Raw genomic sequence first — 24,008 nt, forward strand, 5'->3', positions numbered from 1 at the left:
CTAGTTCTCAGAACAGAGCCTGTTCAGCTATAAGGTCCCATTTAAGGTGGAATGGAACGACAACAGTTTTAAATGATTCTTCTAAGCCACGTCAGCTATAAAGAGCCTTTTAAAGGACCAGCAATAATCATATTTCTACATTGTACAGTTATGTGGAAAACAAAATACACTATTTGACTTCTATAGTTATACATTTTAGGACACCGTAAAAAAGCATATGGTCTTTAGCAGGTCTTAAAATCAGGTAAATGCATCCTCAGATGAAAAACACCACTGTATCATTATATAATAAAGACTAGGCCCGAAAATGCAGAAGCAGTGTGTGCAAAACTAAGTACACCCAGGTGTGTGTTAACACAATGCCAAGATTGAAAGACACCAGCAGTGAGGCCACTGCAGTTTCTATTAGGCCAAACAGTCAGAAGTCTGACTGATCATTCTGCATGGGAAAACATTTAATTAAGGATGGAGGAATTTTGTTCCAGCTAATAAATTCAAGAGCTACAAGGGGCAGTGGTGGCTCAGCAGTTAGAGCGTCGGGTAATCGATAACAGGGTTGTGGGTTCGATTCCCAGGCTTGGCAAGCTGCCACCGTTGGGCCCTTGAGCAAGGCCCTTTACCCTCTCTGCTCCCTGGGCGCTGGAGTTGGCTGCCCACCGCTCTGGGTGTGTGTGTGTACTCACTGCCCCTAGCTCACGTTTGTGTGTGTTCACTACCACAGATGGGTTAAATGCGGAGGACATATTTTGCTATACAGTGACAAATATGTGCACCTTTTACCATTACATCGTAGACACTACAGGCCTCAGTTAGCAGGTTAAATGTTCAAGTTCATTCCCGTACTAAACAACTAAACAAGTATGGCTTGTTTGGAGGGGTTGCCAGGAGAAAGCCTCTTCTTTCTAATAAGAACATGGCAGCACTGCTTAGCAACTTTGCAAAGTTTGCTTCTGAACAAACCACAAGACCCCTGGAATCTCAAGTGGACATGTTTAGTGCCACGTTTTTCCAAAACGTATCAGCTCAAACACCCAGAGATGTACAGTAAGGAAGTAGAGCTACTTCACTGCTGTACTTCAGTACTACAAGGCTGTATCTGTTCTCTACTGGAAGATTATTTCTTTCTCCTACCTCCACTTTCACTTCATGGTTACTTGCTACAATTCTAAAAATGATATGAATCATTACACCCACATCATCACCAGGCCAGAGCGGTACACAGCGCTGTCACCAGGGTTGATGAAGCCGTCTCAACACTGAGCAGAACAGGCGATCGAGCCGTGAGCGAGCATGCTGCCGCTCTTCCTCTCACTCCTCTGCTGCAGTGAGGACACTAACGCTGGAGCTCTGTTAGTTTATCTCCAGATAGAAGAAGATCCACCAGTAGAAACCTCATCTTCACCTCCTGCAAATACTCATATGTGAGCGAATGGCCTGAGCTCTTTTAGCTGTAGTTTAGTTTACAGAGAGTGAAGCTCAGTGGGTTAAGCTGCTCTCCTCACTGGTTTCTACATGTGAAACATTTGAAATGTGGCAGGTTGAGTCAGGTCTGTTCAGCTTTCTCTCTTTTGGGCGAGTGTTTAGAGAGTTAACTGAAGACTCATGTTCATGAACTCTGTCTCCTACAGTCCTGTCCTTCTACCACAGCCAGAGGAATTGTGACGTCTTAGTGAAGTCTAAACATTAGAAATAATATAAACAGTGATACTCAAACTTTTGACTGCTTTCTGTAAGAACAACCTAACACAATACGTTGTACTTTTACTTTCAGTACTTAAGCAGTACATTTTAGAATAAACTACTTGCAGCACTTAAGTACAGAAAATGTTGAATACTTCAGTACTTCCTCTTAAGTCTGGAGCTTAAAGAACACCTCTACTTCTACTCAAGTCTGGGACGTCTGGGTCTCTAGTACTTTATTCAAAGGTACCTTAGTTTACCTCTAAGACCCAGATATTGTTTTATGCTGTTCTGAAACAGAAAACCATAGAATTTAAAAAGGGTGTACTTTGTTTTTCACATGATTGTGCTTCCAAAAATAAAACCACTTCTTTTATAAGAGTTTAAGGTGGAATGGAACAACACAAAACCAAAAAAGAGCAGCACATCATCACCATCACACATGTTAGGTTTATAAAAATTGCATAAGATTTATTGTGTTGTGCATATTACAAAATTAGCTATCCCATGCATGTCATATACGTCATACATACAAGCTGAAAGAAACTAAAAAAGAATTAGGAAAAGAATCAAAAGGCAGGTTATCATGTGAATCAGTCACGCTCAGCGACGCAATTCATCACCTGTGTGATTTGATCACGGTAGCAGAAATATAAGCAGCTTAGTGTGTTGCTGTTTTTAGATTCAACTTTAATACACAGAAATAGCCCACATTCCTCCCCTTCTGTAGCGAGACTACAATCCAATTTTAAAGTGTACAGCTTCTCCGCCAGTGCGGCATATCGCTAGCTGCTGGCCATTACCTACAACTCTAACTACACAAGAGTAAACACTCTCAGATGACGCTGTGTGGACAGAGGGGGGGGGGGGTAAACATTCCCAATGTTTCGAACGATTTGTCAAGTTTTCAGCGTGTTGTGGTTCAAGCTGATAGCATTAACCAGTATTCAAGCCTGTAAATTCCCCACACTCTCAAAAGTAGAGGTTCCTGAACAGTTCTTCGATGTACAGACCTCTGCTAAAGACCTCATGCTAAACTCTCACACATGTTCCGAACCCATACATTTAGAACACAGAATGACATACATTAGTCTCCAAACACAAATCTAAACTTCTCCACAGATCTGAACGATGGAGTAACTGGAACCACTTTCACAATGCGTGAAATCTCGCTTATACCCATAGCTCTTAAAAGAGCTCTTTTGTAAAGGCAAAAGGCTTTCTTATAGAACTGAAAAGGTTTCCGCTGTTTGTACTATCACAGAATGTCACTTCACTTTAATAAGATTCCTCACATTTGCACAGTCACCTAAAGTCTTACTTCATGTGGTAACAAATAGCTGGACTGATGTACTGAACTCAATTCACATTTCCCAGTACTGTCTTTGTATTTAAGACGTGTGTTGTGATGCTTGCTAGACGATTAAAAAAATTATTTTTTCCCCCAGTTTAGTCATTTCCAGTGTTCACATTAGCTAGGACTCCCACTATCTGCCAGATGCTACCAGTGCTGGGAGGGTAATGGCTAGCATGTGCTTACTCCAAGACATGTGAAGCTCCACCACATCTTTTCACACTGCCACTGGAGCTCAACATGCTTGGAGGAGAACACTAACTGCTAGTTCTGATAGATCAGGTAACAGACACCTGCATTGGCTAGCATTGGGGGGGGGGCAGGTCCTGACAGAGTAGGGCCAGTTCTGCTCTGGGATTGGCAGATGGCAGTGACATCACCAGGGATCGAACCTGTGTCCTTCCAATGATAGAGCCAGCATTTCGACAGCTATGCGCTACTTGGGATCCCATATGAAGTACGTTTTTGAACTGAACTGACAAACCAGGTTTTACAACGTATGAAAACTGTTTATATATATATACTTGAAATATCTTTAAGGAACTAAAAGTGGTTTGTTTGAAATCACTCCAAAGAATCTTTCTCCTCACCTCTTTTGTTAAGAGTGTGGGGGCTGTTTACCTGAGTACATCATTGAGAGTGTTGAAGTAAAGCTGGCCATAAAGAGTTTCATCACATCAGCATACACAAGCATATTCTGAAATCAAGACGTTTTACATACTAGTAGTGGTATAACTTGAATAAGTTGCATAAAAAGACAAAAACAAAACTAAAAACTACTTACACTTAGTTAAAAAAGAACTGTTCTCATTAGAAATTTCTACTAAGTGAATTCACCAGAATTCCAACATAAACAAACAAAAAAAGGCTCCAGTTTTAGTTAATTCTGCAAAAAATCAAAGTAACATGTTTGACCATTGACGCCAGATACAGTCGATCAGCCAGGACATGTTTGCTATCCGATGTAGGCCTCTTTAATTCACAATAGGAAATGCTAGACTAGTATTGGTGGAGCAACTAAAGAGGTGTACACGTTGAATACCAAACATATCTTGGATTATTATCGACTGCATCTGGGGAACAGCGATCAATTATGCTTCTTTGCTATTAGGCCGAACTGTTTTTTTTAAACAGTTCTAAGCTAGGAGTGGGTGTGTAAAAGTAAGAAAGATGAAAATGTAGTATTGCTGGGATGAATATCACTTGATATTCTAAAATGAGGTACGTTAAAGCATATTTTCAACTTACAAGACAGTAAATATGGGCGTTAAATGTGATTCAGTTTAAGCTTTGTAAGAGTTTTCAATTTTCTTTAAAAGCTTTTCTACTTTATTTCCACAATGTTCCTCTGTAGTTTGCTGTGCTCATTTAAAATCATACAAAATTACTGTGTGCCACTGTATGTTGCGCTTTTATACATACTGTGCCTTTGGTTTTAATTCCTTCCATTCACACACAATACCTGGGTTGTTTATTCACCCTGTACTGGGATTGTCAAGGCACTAACACTGCTATAATACATTTAATACGTCTGTGTGATTCGGCGTGTCTCAACCTCAGGACAAAACAGACTGATTCCATTCGCAAAAAGTGCTAAAAAATGATCAAAAATAAAAGTAAAATGGGTGAAGAGCTGCATGAACAGCGTGATAGTCAAGCATGAACCGAGTGAACTGCAGCATGTCCCTTCTGGTTGTATGATGAACATCTCAGCAACTACGTTAATTGAGGTAGATTATATTACAAATACTCGTCTTATAAACCTGTGGAACAACCAGTGTGAGTTACAGCGGAAAAAAAGCCCAATTCATTTAATGAATGTAAACTGCAAAAATGGCAAAAACAAAAAGTACAATTTGTGCAATAAACATTCAGATTTAAACCTCTAATCTAATTAAAGTTTAAAGAAATGTTGTAATGTCCTGAATTTATGCTGTGCTGTCTTAATTTATTGCACAGCACCTTAAAGCAAGAGACTTTAGCACAGACGAAGGGAAAATACTGAAATATTCAAAGGAAGTGATTGTTAAAAACAAATAGACAAATAAATATCTAAAATTGTGTGAAATGTGATGGATACTGAGGTCAAGAAATGCACCTGTAACGAGAGAACTGGCTTCAGGCATGTGCCAATTTACCCCCTCTAGTTATTATTGGCACAAACCAAAAACCATGAACTAACTATTCCATCAACTATGACTTTTTCTCCTCCTGCGTGTGATCCAAAAAAAAAGGCCACGTTTATCAGGCTGCATTACCATTCAGTGGAAATGTAGGGTGGGCAATATGATACAATCACGATATTTAAAGACATTTTCTGAATACCCTATATTTACTGTGATTTACACAGACATAACACACCAGTAACAGCAGATCTTAAACACTGCTATCCAAATATTATGTAAATTAAATTCAATATTTGCTGCACTCCATTTGATTAAACAAAACTAATTACACTACTTGTAAAGAAATGTGCAGTTGGGGAGCGTTCTATAAGCACTGATAATAAGCTCATAAAAAGCATATTGTGTATCATATTACAAAATTGATCACAGTATGATAAAAGTCATATTGCCCACCACTAATTCTGAAAATAATTAGAAGCCTGATGTTTGTGCTGCATAGGTGAAAACAGATCCTACTAAAGATTTCCAAACTTAACACTCCTGCACAAGGTCTGTCAATGCCGCCATCAGATATTTTCTGTGCACATATTGGTTAATAAACTGGAAAAAACGTTTTTCAACCTAAAAAGGCTGCCTTGACATTGAGTTAATTAAACATCTAGTAATCAATAATCTATAATGACAATAATCAGTGTCTTAAAGTATAATTTGAAGGAAAAGTACGATTAAATCGAACTTTTAAGGCACTTGGTAAATTAAAACCAAAAACATGCCAAAAACATAATCCTTCATAAAATGTAGCAATGTGGCACTAGAATCCCCTGCATTATGGAAATGTTGCAAATTCATAATGAACTAAATGGTGGCATTTTCACACAACAGCCATAAACTGTTCTGTTCTTCCAGAAGAAGACCACCATCATGACTCCAATATCATTGTACATTCCTAGTATCAAATCCACCAGCCAAAAAAAAGAAGCAAATACTTGCATTGACTCTTTAAATTATTGCTTAGGTAAAACCTTCAAATAGGAATAAATGCCTGAGGCCATTTCAGATTACTATTGTGAATGTAAGGTGATACAGTTTGATTTTTGCTATTTTTGCTTGATTTTTTGTTTCGAATTGTGGTTAAACTTTACTTATCATCCTAAATATAAACATATTTCACTTTTGATGGATTTGAAGGACTCATTACGATTTTTCTATTTAAAGGCAATTTAAGTCAGGATCTCATTTCTGTCCATCTGCAAGAAATAGAATGAAAAAGTAATGAAAATGTGCACCTTTACAACTACTTCCAGGTGACATAAAAATAAATTTACTTTGAATAATTTTTTTTCATAAATGGTTAAGGTAGGGAACTACAAATAAAAAAGTCTATTAAATATATTTGCATTACTTACTTTGTATAAGCAATGCTACGCATCCATACATTGATTGTATGTGTCGTGTGGAACTGAATAAGCAGTTGGAAGTTTAAATAGCACGCTGTCGTTTGAACACTCAATTATATTAGATGTAAATGTGTGCTGGACAACGTATTTTAAAGTAAAAACATAAAAAGAAAGAAAAAGTGCCAGCGGCATCATTAAAGCACCATAACAAAAACATGCTTTCCCTTGTGAAAAACGTTCCCCTTCTTCAAGTTTTCCCCTTTTCCTGTTGAAACGTTGAGGTGGGAGATTAAGGTGAAGCTCTGACCGAACCCCACTTGCCATGGCGCTGATGGGTCTGATTCACTTCCTCTTTTTGGTGTAAATGCTGATCACTAAGAGCACTTACTGTTCTACACACACACAGTTCAGTTCTGTCTCTCCTTCATCAATGTATGTGTGTGTGTTTGTGTGTTAGCTTAAATAAAAAGCTATGCTGATTTGGGGATGTGTGTGTGTGTGTGTGTGTGTATGTGTATGTTTGCACGTGTGTGTGTGTATTATGAATTATATAACTGATTCTGGACTTTCTGCCTTGGATGCATCTCCGTGTGGTCCCAGCGCTTGGTCCAGCATAGTGTGGACTGCATCCTCGTCTTTCTTCTTTTGCTGTTTTCTCTTCTCCCTCTGCTCTACCCAGGGGATCAGACACAGCACAGCACCCCCTATGATGGGGGGGATTCCTGCCAGGTAGAAGGCCACATCATAGCTGCCCAGGTGGTCCCTCAGGAAACCTTACACACACACAGAAACAAATACAGAATTTGATTTACACCAACAACACAGCCATACATGACCGAATTCATGTGTCGGGTGAAACACTCTTCAATAGCTCTTGTGATGGTGAGACCAGTGTATTGCAGAAGCAGTGCAAGAGTGTGTTTACCTGTGACACACAAAAAAACGATAGATAGTTTATTAATGTTATTATTTTGCAATAACCTGTAAATAATATTGTTACTGCTTTTTAAATTCTTATTTATATTGTGTATATAGTGTAAATTATTTATCTACATTTTTGTAACTGAGTATCTTAGTTTGGAAACATATGTGAACATCTAGGAGTATGAGTTAATTTAAAGATGTAGATGAAGTTCACTATCAATATCCGCTCTTCAGCACACAGATTTTCAGAAGTGCTCTGTGCCGTGAACAAAAGAAATTCCTGAAAAAAACCTTTAGTGAAGAAATCTCTTTCTTCAGTCTCAAAAAATAACATTTCTGCCCAAATGAAGTTCGCTCAGAACCCCATGGATAAGCCAGAAACCTGGATGTTCTGTTGACAGATATTTAACTTGAAAAGTGTTACAAGCAACAGCACCTCATCCTGACTGTTTAGCATGCGGATGGCCATATCATGGTTTGGGGCTGCTTCTGTGCCTTTGGTCCAGGACTGCTTGCCATTATTGACAGACCTATGAAATCTGAATTGAGCCAGCAAATTCTACAGGTCAATTTTGAGGTGATTCTCTATGAACTAAAGCTTAACCGTGAGTGGGTCATGCAGCAAGACTATAAGCATGCATGTAAATTCATGTCCAGGCTAAAACACAGTTGGACCATAAAAAGAGCAGTTCATGCAAGAAGCCCACCAATATCACTGAGGTAAAGCTGCTTTATAAGAGGGAATGGGCTAAATTTACTAAAAGTTACTGGAAACGTTTGGTTGAAGTAATTGCTGATACAGGGGGTCAGACCAGTTACTGAAAGCAAAGGTTCACATACTTTTAGCAACAAGCATATTTAATGCTGGATAATTTTGCTCAATAATTAAATGTATTTGGTATCAGCCCAACACTAATGAGTGCTCAGAACAATTTGCACAATAAAATGAAATACAGCCTTGCTGAAGTCCATGTTTAAAAGAATGTGTGAGCCTTAGCTTTTAAGCATTATGAAAAGAAGGTCTTGTGTGTATTATTAATTTAAGGACCTATATGAAGCATTTCTCCCTGAGGTGGCTTCATGCAACAGGGGGCACTATTGCATCAGCACCCAGTTAGTTTTTTCTTCTCTAATAAACCTGATCCAACCAATCAGCTCATTAACAAGCCCTTGATGTTGAAGTGGGCGTGGCAGAGCAGAAAATTCTGCTGTGCAGAATTCAGAATCAGCAATCTACATGAATCCCCAATGTGTACGTAGTGTCTTACTAAGTGTCCAGTACTAAAGTACGTGTCTAATAGTACACTACTTAGACCTGCAGAATACAGTCTGTCCTATGTTGCAATCTGTCGTGTAGTGTATGATGGTCCATCCTATAGTGCTTTACCTGCGATAGGAGGTCCAACGGTCATGGGGACAGACATCATGCCCAGCAGGAAACCAATGGCCTGGGAAACGTTCTGAGAACCAACAAGCTCGAAAGCGATGGGCGCCATTATACAGATAAAACATCCATCAAACAGACCCATCAGCAAGCACACTGCAATCAGACCTCCAAATACATTGCATAGAGGAATCATCATTGACATCAAACCGATAACCAGGAACGAGGCCACCTACAAAGAGACAGATAAACAGAGATTAGTGCTGTTGAGTGATCTTTGGAGTAAGTCATGAGAGCATACCTCAGGAAGCTTCACTTCTGTTTCTTGAGTCACACTGGGCAGATATATCAGTGGCAGCAATCCCCTTAGACAACACAGCAAATGTGGAAGTCTCCTCTGCTAAAACAGCTCGCTTTCTAATGGCACTTCCATTTAGTGATAATAAAGCAGTTCTATGGCAATCTTTCATTTTCATCAAGAGCCCTATTGGGCTGCGATTAGTTTAGGTGAACGTCACTTTGGATAGGAATAGGACACTTCAGAGGCTTTGTAGATACTTAGAGTACCTTTAACTTACATTCAACTAAATATCCCTTACATTCACTTTCATTTCCACAGCTCCTGTGAGACCCACGGATGCATGTATATTTAATCCTGTCCAACCAAATCTACAGAGCCTTAGTGTAATCCTTGGTTTGAAACGCAAGTTTTCCCTAATTAATCTACCCTAGGTTTAATCAGGGATAGAGAGCAGGATTCGCTACCAGCAACCTTGTGTGCCTAAAGGAGAAATTAGCTACTACTTTAGGGGCTCCAGCACTAACAGTTTGCTGTGTTAAGGGAGCCAGAGCACTGGACATTAGTGGCAACCTTAAGTTGTTGCTAATAAGCGATATAGTAATATAGAGATTAATAATGAACGTATTTAATAGCAATGAATCATTTGGTCGAAGTTAGAGGGCAAGCCCAGTCTCCTATTCAGAAACGGTGTGCACCGCATGTGGCAGGGTGCCAATTTACTTTCCTGCAGCATAGCCTATAGTCTTCTAGTGTAAACAGCTGCTGACAATCCACAGCCAAAACCAGGCCTAAGACAAACAGGCTAAAAGATCTGCGAGCTGCCTTAAGACGTCATCTAGCCTGAAGGGTATTGAGACTGTGTCTCTGCTATGAATGAAATGTAAACGTAGAAACACTTTGGTCCTCCAGATTTGTCCTCCCACTGTCGCCTTGCTCTCTTGGCATTACATTTTTTGTTTTGCCATTTTTATGTCCTTTGTCCTGTTTCTGGAATTGTGTGAAGCTGCTTTGCACCATCAATTGTAAAAAGCGCTACATAAATACATTTTATTTGACTAAATTTAATTAATGATTAAAGCTTGAGTTAAAACACAGACTGACGGCTCCCGAGAGCTTCAAAGCGTTGGCACACTCTTGTGATGCCAGAGCCAGCCTTGGTCGGGACTCCCAGAGAGCATTACTGGCCTCACTGTCTATGGGTGGGTAGGATGGTCTTTTCCAGTGGTCACAGAGAAGTTTAGTAATGCTGCTGGGAGTGTTTTAGTATAAACAGACATTGGAAACGCCTAGAAATGCTTTGATCACGTGACCTTTTTCCATATAACAACTGAGGCCTCAGCCTCGATTAGCAGCTGAGAACACAGCTGATAAAGAATTACATATAGATAAAGAATTACAAGTAATTCAAAGAGTAGTAACAGAAAACGAAGCAAAGGATCTTCACTTCCTTATTTTTTAGTAAACACACAGTATGCCACAATGTTTGGCCACAACACTTGGGCACAGATGACTGCATGCATAAATTGCAGTAAAATGTCATCTAGCTAGCTCCTCAGACTACATTAATCAGAAAGGAAAACAGTGTTGGAAGGTGCAGCGATGTGTGACTACAAGTACTTTTTCATAGACGTCAAGTGTTCATTCTGATGTGTGAAGGCATATTTTGCAGCTCTGAGTAGGACGATGGACATAAACATAACAGACCTTCCTTTTGCTATCTGTGTTTGTTTGTGCAGCACAACTATTGAAGTTCACAAAGAACCTGTAAAAGAACAGAGCATAAATGCTGCTATCCAGTATTCAGCCAACCAGCAGAGCTAACGAGAGCAGGCAACAATGAAGTGTGGGGAAATGCACACCATGTGCTTACCATAATGTAGTAAAACATTGATATGTTGCCTTATTTTTAGCTATCGGACAAGTGTGATGCAGAAAAAAAAGGCAATGTTGTCTCTGCTGTGAAGTGTGTTATGATGTCTGTACACTAATGAGTTGGATGTCAAATTGTCTGTATTAAGAAAAACACTGAAAATAGATTGATATAAAATAAAAAAAAGTTGTTGATAGTTTAAATAAAATCACTGCTTTATTTTCTGTAACTGCGAAGTCCAGTGCACGTGAATGTGATGCGCACTGTTAGGTGGGTTAGTGTTTTTAAAACAAAATTTCACGTTCAAAGACATTTGTCTACTCTGATTCCCTGAGAGAAAGTTTCCTGATTTCCTAATGTACTAAAACATTATTGAGAGATCCTGTATTGACCCCCTCTCCTAAAGGAAAAAAAAGCATGTCCACAAACTTTTGACGAGCACCGAATGTGTGTGTGTGTCTTACCTGCAGGAATACTTTATGAACTCCAGGGACATAGTCTGCGACGCGTCCGAAAATGAGCCGGCCGACTCCGGATGTGATTCCGATACACATCAGCAAAACTTCCTTATTCGCATCAGTTCCAAAACGCTCCTCCACATGTTTCATCTGGGAAAATATGTGCACACACAGTGAATTTCATATTTCATATTTCATCCACTTACATGTTACCTACAATAACTTTGTCTGCAGGTGGCTTTCAAAGGAATAGGGGTAAGTGGGGCACAAACTAACTGGGGTAACTGATACAGATACTTTTTGTAGTTAAAAAGCTTCTTTTCATGTTCCCATAGTAACACTGTCTACCAATTTTCCCAGTATTGGGACAGATATTTCTCCAGATTCCCCAAAATTTTATTTTTATTTACTATAACACTATGTTATTTAATGGTGTGTTTGGTTACTGAGTTGTGTGCAGAAGACTATGTAAATCTTCTTCTTGGTGTCTGTAATGGAGCTAATGTTAATGTTTTGAAGTAGATCAAAAACTCACAGTGAGAGCTAGCCAGACTAACCTACAGCCTCCACACAGATTAATAGGGTTTGTGTAGAATTATCTGTTACAGTTACCCCACCTATGGCACTGTTTGAACATATTTTAATTTCAATTCAATTGTTCATAAACAAAACAGTCAAAGTTTCTAACACAGTTTGTGTTTAATGTGCAGAAGAGATATTTAGGGTGCTTATGTATAGATATTATTCATGTTAATCCAATACTTCCAAATGATTTAGCCAAATTAAAAACAAGTCCACAAACATCTTGACCCCCTTGTATGTACTTATGCTATGCATACACAAATACTAGGTCCCCATAGCCTAATTATACACCCCCCACCTCTCTTTCTCTCTCTCACACACACATACATGCACAAAACACACACACACACACACACACACACACAACTACACTTAGAGTGTAAATGTGTTGCAGATGGATGCAGGTTCCTCCTCCCTGAGAGAACCAATCAGAAAGAGGGAGGTCTCTCTCACACACACATGCCAGAAACTTTGTGTAAACTGTAAAATTTTCCTCCAAACCACATCAGTGTCTTTACGTTTAAGACAAAATATTTGATCTGAATCTATTTTAAAGTCTTCTTTTTCTTCTACTTTTGAATTTTTCTTCTTGCCTTCTGATGTTTAAACAAATAGAAAATAGTCAATTATGTCCAAACAGAATGGAAATGTAATTCATAAATGTATTGATATAGAGAGTCCAGTAAAACAATTAGGATATCCCATGAAAACCCCTGTCTTATTTAACATACTTTAATGGTCATTTGATCTTCTTTTAAACAATATAGAGAGATTGAGGAAACTAGTTTTTATACTTAAATAAAAATCAGAAAATGTGCAAAATTAGAATGAGGTGCAGCACATCAGCTGTAGATGATTAGAACATCATTGGAGGGGATTTTTGAGAAGCCATCTGGAAAATAATTGCAGAACATGTAAAAAGCTCCTGCTCCAGTTGCCGTCTAAGTACAACATCTATCAACAGTAAGAGACCAAACAAGATTTTCATGAGGTGTGCAAGGAGGAAACCCTCGCTGTCAAACAGGTCAGTAGGCCAAGACCAGGACTTCTGGAATAATGTGCGCTTTGGCCAAATGAAGCTTGGGCCTGACAAGCTCTCCATCATTGAATGTTCAACTACTAATGTAAAGTTAGGGTAATTATGACTGGCAGCAGAGAAGGAGGTTATTAAGGGTTGTGGGGAGAGAATCTGGGTCAGTGTGTCTGAGGATGTTTCTGGTCTTGTGACCATTTCTGTTTTGCGGAGTTGGCAGTCCTGCTAACGCTGATTGAGGCGTGATGTTACTTCCTCTTCCTGGCCACTGAGGTGGACAATTTGGACTTCATATGACTAAAAAGTGGCTGAGTAGTTTTTAAAGTCAGAGTCCAGTCTATACTCATTAACTGCTACTGTTTTATTACTTTTCGTTGATTGGTGTGCGTAAAGATTGTGGTATCTTATCTCATATTGCTGCTTTCGCTCTGGATTGTTTCGGAAAAACATTCTCTGACTGGTTGCTTCAGCAGGTCGCAGCTCGTTCCTCGCAGTGTGCTTATTGTTCTCCTACTTTTTGTGACTTTTGACCAAGCAGCAACACAGCACTGCTTTTTGCTCAGGGGCTGCAGATTGTATAAGATAAGGAGGGTTGATATTGAGTTTACAGCTTATTCTAAACGCAACCCCAGCCTCTTTTGGCGCAGTGTGGGAACAAGTGGGTTACATCTGTCATGGCAGCTTTCCTTTCTGGACTCCTCAGTTACTGCACATGGTTTCAGATCATGTGTTTTTTTGTTTGTGTTTGGAGTGGCCACGATTAGAACCTGTGCAGTGGGCCACAGTCATGCTAATGTGGAAAAGGGCCTTCCCCAAACTGTTTCCACAAAGCTGAAGGAATACAGCTTTCCAAAATGTCTTGGTATGCTGAAGCATTTCTCTTCACTGGCACTAAGGGGCCTAGGCCAACCCCCAAAAAACATCCCCATAGCATTATCCCTCCTCCACCAAACAGTAGGCACTTAACAGTGCAGTCAGACTGGTAACGTTTCTTTGGCATTCGCCAAACCCGTCCCTCGTACTGGACTTGTCCAACTGCCAGATAGAAAAGCTCCACAGAACACGCTGACTCCAGTGGTGTGCTTCACACCACTCCACTCAATGCTTGGCATTGCTTGGTGATGTAAGGCTTGCAGCTACTCGGTCATGGAAACCCAAGCCATAAAGCTCCTGGTGCACAGTTTCTGTTCTGATGTAAATGCCAGTTCCCAGAGAGTTGAAGACTTTTCTGCACTACGTATCTCAGCACTCAGCGACCCCACTCTGTAACTTTACGAGGTCTGACACTTCATGGCTTAGTTGCAGTGGAATATCTAGGAGGGAAGAGATTTCACCAACTGACTTGTTGCAACGGTAGCATCCAGTGTTTTGTGGTAGCGATGTTGAGTAAACTCTATCACAGAACAGATCAGGTTTAAGTGTGGCCTGTATTCCAGCTTCTAAAAGCAGCAGAGATGCTGTAGAGCCGAACCCAGTGAGGAAAAGTGAAGTACCAGATGTGCCAACATCAACAAGTAGCATCTAGTTAATCAAACTGTGAATGTTTAGATGTGCTCACTGTCTTTTTGTATGCTACTATTTACTCACTAATCAGCATTTTGGTTGTTAAATAATTGATACAAAATGTGTTATATTGGTCCAATAAACATTAACCGTGTTAGCAAACCCGTAAGTACAATTATTTTTATTGTCCCATAAATCTGATCTACATGAACAGTGTTTCCGTATTGGAGAGGAGTACTTGAGTACCCATACACACCCTGTTCTAGTATGAGATACTTTCAATGTGCATGTTTTTATCTCTATGTTAATGAGTTTACTGCATACGCTCCTTAGCATGGACTTTGTTCTAATACATGCTAAGGACAGTCTGTTCTGAACCTCAGATTTCTCCAAAAGAGGAGGAAACCTAAATACAACCGATCAAATTAGGCAGCTGCCCAAGACTCTGTTACACCTAAACTAATGTTTCACCATTAAATAAACAGCTCAGTAAACTCTAAAAATCGTTTACGTCACTGTCTGAAATCACGCACACTTGGAACGTAAGTCCTATTGCAGGGCGGCTGATGGCCTTCACCTGAGTCATGAGAACACAACACACACATAAAACACGCTACACTAAAATAAACAAATAGGCAACTAAAATAGTGACTCTGTTGAAAACTAAAGATTAGGGAAGACAAAAAAGTATGGGTGCTAGTACAGAAGCAGAGAGTGCTAAGGACAGCAAGATGCTGAACTAGCTAAAACCTCATTACCACGGCATGTATACCAGCAGCAACCAAAAAAAAACAGAAGATGTACACCTCTACAAAGCATTCTGCAGCGGTGAGCAGTGGGAACGTTAACATTCAGAGGGTCAGAGAGGGAACAATCCCATCTATTACATTATCAATTAAGAAGGAATTACAGACTCAGCAGAACTGAATTTTCAGCCTCTTAGGGGCGCACTACTCAGGTTTTGCAACAGCATAAGTGGCATTATTTGCAAAACATGGCTGTTGTTAGTTGGACAAATAACTTGTTCTAACAAAATCCTACAAGGAATATGTGAACATGTTCCTCAATAAAAAATCAATTAGAGCTTACTCCGACTCTAAACAGTAATGTTAATCAGTGCAGACCCTGCTTTCGCCAGCTCTGATTCAGAGTTTGTCAGAATCAACATCCCCTAAAAATCCCAACATTTCTAACAGAAAATGATGACTTAATAACGAGTTAACTAGTTAGAATAATGCAATGTGCTTATTCTCACACTTAGCTTTGAGTTTTTTTATTCATTTTTTGCTGTTTTGGAGGTGGTGTTTTTATAACTCCCAGGCCTGCGCTGCAGCAGGCCGTCCAGAGACGATGGGAGAGCTGACCGCAGTAGAAAAACACAAACAAAGAGAAACTAAGCACGACCCAGGCAGGATCACGGTTCTTCAAACGCAAGCTGAGTTCACTTTGTGAGATAAACAAACAAAGACTAGACTTTCTTTTGAAATACTGTAAAACTGTAGGAGTTTATAATGTATATAAATTAGCCCATTGTCCATTAGGCTCCATTTCTTATTATAAGTTTTTAATCACAGAGTTTTAATCACTTTTTATTTACTGTTGTACGACTCATAACTTCATACTTAGTCAATTCTTAAAATAGGAATGCTTAGTTCTGTTGTGAGAAAATGCAAAGGCTGTGGTTTGTAATTAGGGTACAGCACCTTGAGTTTAAGAAAGGCACTATATAAGTTAACTAGGGATGCCGTTATCCACTTTTTTATCTCCCAAACCAATCTGAGTAATAATACACAGTTCAGATAAGACACAATATTAATTCATAGTGGAGTAAAATCCCTTTGTTTTTAGCTAATACTTTCTATAATGAGACATTCTGCACTGATTTATTTCGTTTTGGGACATGACTGTTTAAAATAACTGTTTAATAGTGTGTGTTTAATATCTTATAATAGAGCCTGACTCACCTCCCTGATCATCAGCTCCCAGTTCCTTTAGATTTCTGCAGTAAAATCTAAAAACGTTATATGTGTGGTACACACTCTGAACTGTTTTCTCTGTTGACTGAAATTTTATGAGAATGTTTATAGAGTTGTGAATGTGCTATGATTTGGATTTCTCTAATGTGTTTGTATTAGTCCCTCCTCTCTGTTGTGAATGTGTTGTAACCACATCCAGCTCTTTTTTAAGGTTGAACAGATGAGTGCATGTGGTTTAGGACGCACCAAGGCTCACACTGAATTGAATGTGTCTAGAACATAACTGTCCCCAGCATTTAGCCACACAATGAGGTTTTGTCTATTTATATATTATAGTTCACAGCAAGTCACAGTGTGAACTTACCACACATCAACAAAGCTGTGTGGGAAAAATATCAATGTTTAGTTTCTAGCAATCTGCTACATTTTTATACTGATCACATATTCAGAATTAATCAACAAACACAGTGTTGGCATAAATTAATTCTGTGGGTGACAAAATCTTAATGTTTCCTGTGTATGATGTACAAGGCCTGAACTTCCTTTGTGGTTGCTTTTTGATCTGTTGCTTAGAGATGCATATATAATATCTGGTGAAGATCGGAGAGACTTCTCGTATCAAGAGAGAATCCTCCCTGTACTGAAAAGGAACTAAGGGTCTTTCTAAACTGCATGACTTCTCTTTAAAGAAGAGCTGGATGTGGTTTCAGCAGCAGTGAATGTATTTCAAAATGAAATGGGTGACTATCGACTTCTAGTGTTCGTAGTTCTAGTGCAAAACTAACTAAAGCAGCACGATGAAGACACCAAACTGGCTGATCAACTACATCTGGGATGAAAGAAAAAACATCCAAGCTGTGTTTTCCAAGAGTCAAGAGGTTAAATGCTCAAATAGCAGAAAAAGGTCATCTGCTTGAACTGCTTCTGCGAGTGACCTGCTGTGATTTTAGCTGCTGAGCTGACCAACTTGCCAGCGGGGTCCGAGGAGCTCTGTGTCAGATCCCACAGCGGAGCCAGACTGTCCTCCGTAGCAAAGACACAAAATCCAAATAAACATGGACCACCCCAACCCACCCCAGTCCCCAGAAACATCACACTCACCCAACTGATTGGGTCAACACAAGTTAAGAGAAACAGACAAGCTGCTCTCAGGCTGCAAATAATATAGGATACTGAAATAACACACAGAGTGTTTCTGTAACAGAGTTTATCATTGAAAAACAAACCCAGTATGAACCTAACAAGAGTCACTGAATACACAGAGGGAGAGAGAGATAGAATGAAAGAAAAAAATAGAGAAAAAGGAAAGGAAAAAAAAAAAGTAAATAAAAAGAAGCATTAGATGAAAAGAGAGAAAGAAACTGAAAAGACAGAAAAAAGAGGTAAAAAAGTGGTAACAGTGTTTCCAGTGGTTGTAGACATAAACCTCTCACACACACAGACACACAATGTAAGACTCACCAGATGAACATAAGGTACAAAGTATCCGTAGAGTGCAGCGGGAATTCCGAAAGCCCAGATTCTGTACCCCAGACTTCTCCAGATCTTGATGTTGAAGACCCTGTGGATCACAGAGCAGCGCCCCCCGGATTTACCACTGCTGACCGGTGGTGGCAGGAGAGGTCTGTAAGTCAGTCCAGCCAGCATCAGCACAAACATAAACACACACAGCACCCGCAGCGTGTTTTGGAGGCCAATGCGGGCAAGCAGGGCAGAGAGCAGCGGTGGAAGGGAGACGGTGAAGACGCTGCTGCCTGCAGTTACAATTCCGTTAACGAGGCCAAGCCGTCGTTTAAAGTAGTGACCCAGAATCACCAGGCTGGGCTGATACGCAAACGAGCATCCGCACGCAAATACAACCCCATAGGTGAAGTACAGAGGGCCCAGAGACCTGCAGGACAGAAGAGAGAGAGAGAGATAGGGAGATGTCTCTTTGGGGAATACAGTAACACTGAAACCCCTACCTTGTGCTTCCACTCACTGGAAACTATATCAGAAGAGACTGAACTCCTTATCTGTTTCTGTCTTTAGCTCACACACTATAACACTGTGTGGATGTTGATGATGATGATGATGATGATGTTGGTATGCTTACTTGACAAATGAGCTGGCCAGCAACCCAACAAGTCCAACGGCGGCTCCACCAACGGCTGTGATCCTACAGCCCAGCAAATCAGTAAACACACTGACAATTGGAGAGCAGAAGAAAATCACACCCATGGAGAGAGAGCCCACCCAGGCTAGAGAGAGAGAGAGAGAGAGAGAGAGAGAGAGAGAGAGAGAGAGAGAGAGAATGTAAGATGACATATTCAACACCAAATGCCTGAATCTGTTGTGCGAACTGTCAGAAAAATCATGATATATATGTTATACATTGTTTGCCCAACATCTCTAGTTTTACAAAATATAGATACTCTAAAAACAACCAGGACAGTTAGTCAGAGTTAAAGGGCTCACATCAAAGGAAAGAAATAATAAATTTCCCTCTTTAATTAAACAATAGAGACTAATTTATCATATTATCATTGTTAGTTCCCAAATGTACCATTTATGTAAATGTTGTAAGTGAAGCTCAGGGGGGGGGGGGGTAATAAACTGTAGGCTCCTTCATTCAAACAGCAAAATATCTGAAGTTTGAACCTTCACTGTTTTTGTGATATCAAAGAAACTAACACATTTGCTAAGGATGTTCCAACTCAATCCAGTGGCTTTGGATCAGGGTTGATATTAAAATGTTTAGATTTTTAACATACTTTCCTGACTGAAGAACTGCATGCCTTTCTTTTTTTTAAACCAGCAATAAACAGCACATTTACATTTATTAACCAGTTCAGTAGTCCACAGACAACAACAGATACTGGTCCAGAGTGTGTACCGCTACACATACACACACAGTGTGATTAGACTGCAGTGTTTTAAAGGAGCTGTGAGCTGATTGGTCAGGGAGGAGAGTCAGACTAGATTATATAATATTAAACACACTATAAAACAGTCATTTAAAGAAAAGTCTCAACTGAACCAAATCAATCCGTCCAGAAAGTCTCATCATAGAAACTGTTACTAAAAATAAAGGATTTTTTACTTCAGTATCAATCAGCAGTTCATCTTATCTAAACGGATCGAGACATCCCTAGCATTTACATATATCTACCCTTTTAGCCTACAGCATTTTAGCCTCACTGTTTTACACTGTTTTTGAAGGAGGCCAGTTTGCTGTTTGAATATGACACAATCAGATCAGAGCTAATATATTTCACAGTAACAGTCTAAGGGCTAAAGAGAGGTTGGAAAATGTATATATATATATTTTTGTTCCAAAACACCATGAGGTAGAGTTTAAGGTGGAAAATAAACTGTGACTATAATGCGGGATATGACCTCTTTAATCCGTACGATATATGAAGCAAAATATTTTGACCCCTCGCTCAGCTAGAGGTGTGTAACTCCACTCCAAGTCAACAGTTACTCTAAACCTGTTGGCACAGTCAGCCACATCTGGCCACACACACACGTATATTCTGATGTGAATCTTTGCTGAGGACTGTTTGGATTAGCGCTGTGTAACTGAATCACTGAGCAGTGGAGGTTAATGTGGGAAACTTTCTGCTGTTAGGGGCAGAGTGCAGGGCGGACAGAATCACCATTCATTGTTTTCTTGTGCATATATGTACCTACACAAGGTCTAGCAGTTCAGCTGCGTTCCTTCAGCCTTCATGTAACCGATACATGGCATCCGTCCTTTGTCCTCACCACTGTTAGTACTGAGTGGTGTGTCGGTGCTGTCTGTTTTTTTACTGTTGCTCCACTGCGTACATATATACCAACAACACAACGAAACAAGCCTCTTGATTTCAACTGACGTTCAGTGTGTTGTTTGGACCAGTAAGTGCTTATTATTGATCCTTTCAATGGGTGTAATGATACAGAGCCACTGATATGTGAAGCACTAGGTTGTTCACGTGTTTTATTCTCCACAGTAGCAGTTCAGATACAATGACAATACACATCCCTGAATATTCAGCTTTGTTCCTTCATCACAGATAAGAAAAATAAGAACAGCAGTGCTGAGATCAGGTTAAATAATGGGAAATGGGAGCTATGACGGCACAAACAGCAAAATCTTTATGTCTATCCCAAGAAGGTCTAGACAGCAGTGATTTTATTTATTAGTAACCAACTGCCAGGTTTATCATGTCAAAGTCACACAGAGTGCTCAACCTACAGCGCTAATCAGAGCTGACATCAGATCACGAACTAAAAGATCATTTAAATAAATTTAATAAATTTAATAATTTAATAAATAAAAAAAATCACGCTGTAACTGAGGTTATGGGTTACGACGGTAATAAGTGTTTGATAGAGCTGCAGTGTGTGATCTGGGTTTATAATCTATTAACGCCACAAAAACACAGCAGAAAGCACATGGATCACTTCCAGGCTTTATTGTTAGAGTACAAAAAAAGTGAACACAGAGCGGAGAAAAGAAAACAACACTGGAAAACCTGATGAGTTAAGTAACCCCAAATGGTTTGAGAAAAACAATTGTCTTAATCGACTGCCAAAATAGATAGTCGGGAGCCAATACAAAAGGTGTGGGTTTTTCTGGGCTCAACCAAAATCCCGAGCTAGGCTAAAAGCTAGCACTATCTAGCGATACTTTTTACGATCTCTTCTCTCTTCTCAAACTAGAATACCTTAGCTAAACTAGGGCTGAAGACACTGCAGAAATGAAAGCACCAGGTTATTTTTGTTAAACAAATTTGTTTAGGGAAAAAAGCTTCATAAAAGAATTTAAAAATGAAAATAAGAATGAATTATTCTGAGGCAAAATAACAGGGTTGTGACATGAGCATTTTTCACCCCCACCGGGGGTGAAGGATTAAAGGGTTACTGGTTCCTGTACCGGCTGGCTGGGAAAAATACTACAACTACAACAACAACAATAAAAATAATAATACTTCTGGATTGAGTGTGCTTTACCCTTTTTGGGTTGGACTTTGAACATTTTTTGGGTGACGAGAGAGTTTCATAGAGGAAGTAACTGTATGAGTGGGGAGGAGTGTCATGACAACACACATACACACATCAGTATTTTGCTGATGAGTTTAGTCCTTTAAAACAGCTGAACACAGGGAAAGTGTTCGTCCTAACAGCAGAACTGATTCCACAATCTGAGCAGCTTTACTGCACTGTACAGACACAGCCAGCAGCAATCAGGGTGGATTCAGGCATGTTTTAGTGTTTTTACCACTGTGTTTTAGCCCTCTGCCATCCTTTAGGTGCAGTTAATGGACATTATCCCCCAGCGGCAGCAGAGCGTTCCACAACAGTTTAGGGTCGGCAGTGTGGACGTGTTTTACAGTGGAACATGAAAACCATGAAGAAAACATAACAGCTGTGGTTAGAGAACTTTAACTGCGCTACAGCTGCTTTTCCTCCAGGCATTTGTCTATTTTCTTTACTGTTGAATCACAGCTGGTTAGAAAGAAATCTATGCTTTTTGGTGCTGTATATCACTAAAATGTAGTCCTTGTTATAAAATTATGGGAATATGTATGTTTGCTTATAAGTCTATGTGTTGCTCATTTTTGGAGAGTACTGGACGTTTCATATTCATCTCTTCAAAGCTGTCAGGCCTATTTTAACTGTATAGATTATGCTACTGTGCCTTATATTGTAACTATAAATGTTAACTGGATTAAATGATTAATCACAAATGCACGTTTTGGGATAAGATTGGGAGTTGGGGATGAGGTAGAGTAAAGACCATCCATTCTGACCTCACTAACACTTGTTGCTGAATGCAATCAAATGCTCACATCAGTGCTCTGAAATCTAGTAGTCAGTAGTTTTTAGCAGGAAGCAGGAGAAAAGTCTTGTTTATACACTTAATTTCAGAAGAAACAATAAATGAGCAGTCCCAATACTTTTGTCCATATACTGTAGTTATGTTATGTGAGTTAAGAAATGGCAGTTAAGAGTGTGTACAACTGTGCACACACATCATGAAGTCTGAGTACTGTGTGTAGAACATGAATCTCACACCTGCCCTTTTCTACCCTGCAGAAACACGTTTCCACTGTGTATTACTGACCTGTGCTGGATACTGTGCTGATTTGCACATCAAACCAACACACAAAGACTATAATACACAAACTCAGCACACACACGCCTTTATCATCCTCTCATATTTCTTCTTTTGTTCTCTGTCCAGATCAAGAGTCACAAAATCTTTTACTTACAGTCAGAGATATTGAGAGACAGATATAACACATACAAAACAAGACAGTGAAAAACAATAACCAGTGAAAAAAGATAAAAAGAAAAAGGAAGAAAGAAAAAGAGAGAAAACATAAATAGACAGAAAGGGAAAAGAGGGAGAGTAAACTGAGAGCGAGAGGGGTGGGGGGGTTCTCCAGGTGTGAAAGATAGATTGTGAACTCAATAACCCCACACACTGACTGAAACAATCACATCACACTCCAACACACACACACAGATTTACCTCAGTAGAGTATGTTACAGTACGGGATTCCAGACACCCTGCTGTTTGAACTTGTGCCTAAAAAGCCCTTCAGAACACTCCTGTTCTGAGACTGCTGTTATACACTCTAAATGTAGGTATTGTGATATAAACTGAGGTGTGTGTTACAGTCTCTCATTAGGGTTGAATATTAATAACACTCTAAATGTAGGTATTGTGATATAAACTGAGGTGTGTGTTACGGTCTCTCATTAGGGTTGAATATTAATAACACTCTAAATGTAGGTATTGTGATATAAACTGAGGTGTGTGTTACAGTCTCTCATTAGGGTTGAATATTAATAACACTCTAAATGTAGGTATTGTGATATAAACTGAGGTGTGTGTTACAGTCTCTCATTAGGGTTGAATATTAATAACACTCTAAATGTAGGTTTTGTGATATAAACTGAGGTGTGTGTTACGGTCTCTCATTAGGGTTGAATATTAATAACACTCTAAATGTAGGTATTGTGATATAAACTGAGGTGTGTGTTACAGTCTCTCATTAGGGTTGAATATTAATAACACTCTAAATGTAGGTATTGTGATATAAACTGAGGTGTGTGTTACGGTCTCTCATTAGGGTTGAATATTAATAACACTCTAAATGTAGGTATTGTGATATAAACTGAGGTGTGTGTTACGGTCTCTCATTAGGGTTGAATATTAATAACACTCTAAATGTAGGTATTGTGATATAAACTGAGGTGTGTGTTACAGTCTCTCATTAGTGTTGAATATTAATAACACTCTAAATGTAGGTATTGTGATATAAACTGAGGTGTGTGTTACAGTCTCTCATTAGTGTTGAATATTAATAACACTCTAAATGTAGGTATTGTGATATAAACTGAGGTGTGTGTTACAGTCTCTCATTAGGGTTGAATATTAATA

General features: G+C 39.3%; 1 protein-coding gene across 1 annotated transcript in view; it reads right to left on the minus strand.

Moving 5' to 3' along the window:
• Positions 1 to 2,125: 2,125 nt before the first annotated feature.
• Positions 2,126 to 24,008, minus strand: part of slc16a10 (solute carrier family 16 member 10) — a 38,305-nt gene continuing 16,422 nt past the window's right edge. The window contains exons 2-6 of the mRNA XM_072676706.1: positions 18,684 to 18,828; positions 18,050 to 18,479; positions 11,501 to 11,644; positions 8,869 to 9,097; positions 2,126 to 7,330 (exon numbers count right to left, since the gene is read on the minus strand). Coding sequence (XP_072532807.1) covers positions 7,104 to 7,330; positions 8,869 to 9,097; positions 11,501 to 11,644; positions 18,050 to 18,479; positions 18,684 to 18,828 — 1,175 coding nt within the window. The 3' untranslated portion in view covers positions 2,126 to 7,103. The remainder of the gene's footprint in view (positions 7,331 to 8,868; positions 9,098 to 11,500; positions 11,645 to 18,049; positions 18,480 to 18,683; positions 18,829 to 24,008) is intronic.

This window comes from Salminus brasiliensis, chromosome 1 (genome assembly GCF_030463535.1).
Source record: "Salminus brasiliensis chromosome 1, fSalBra1.hap2, whole genome shotgun sequence".
Classification (NCBI taxonomy): domain Eukaryota; kingdom Metazoa; phylum Chordata; class Actinopteri; order Characiformes; family Bryconidae; genus Salminus; species Salminus brasiliensis.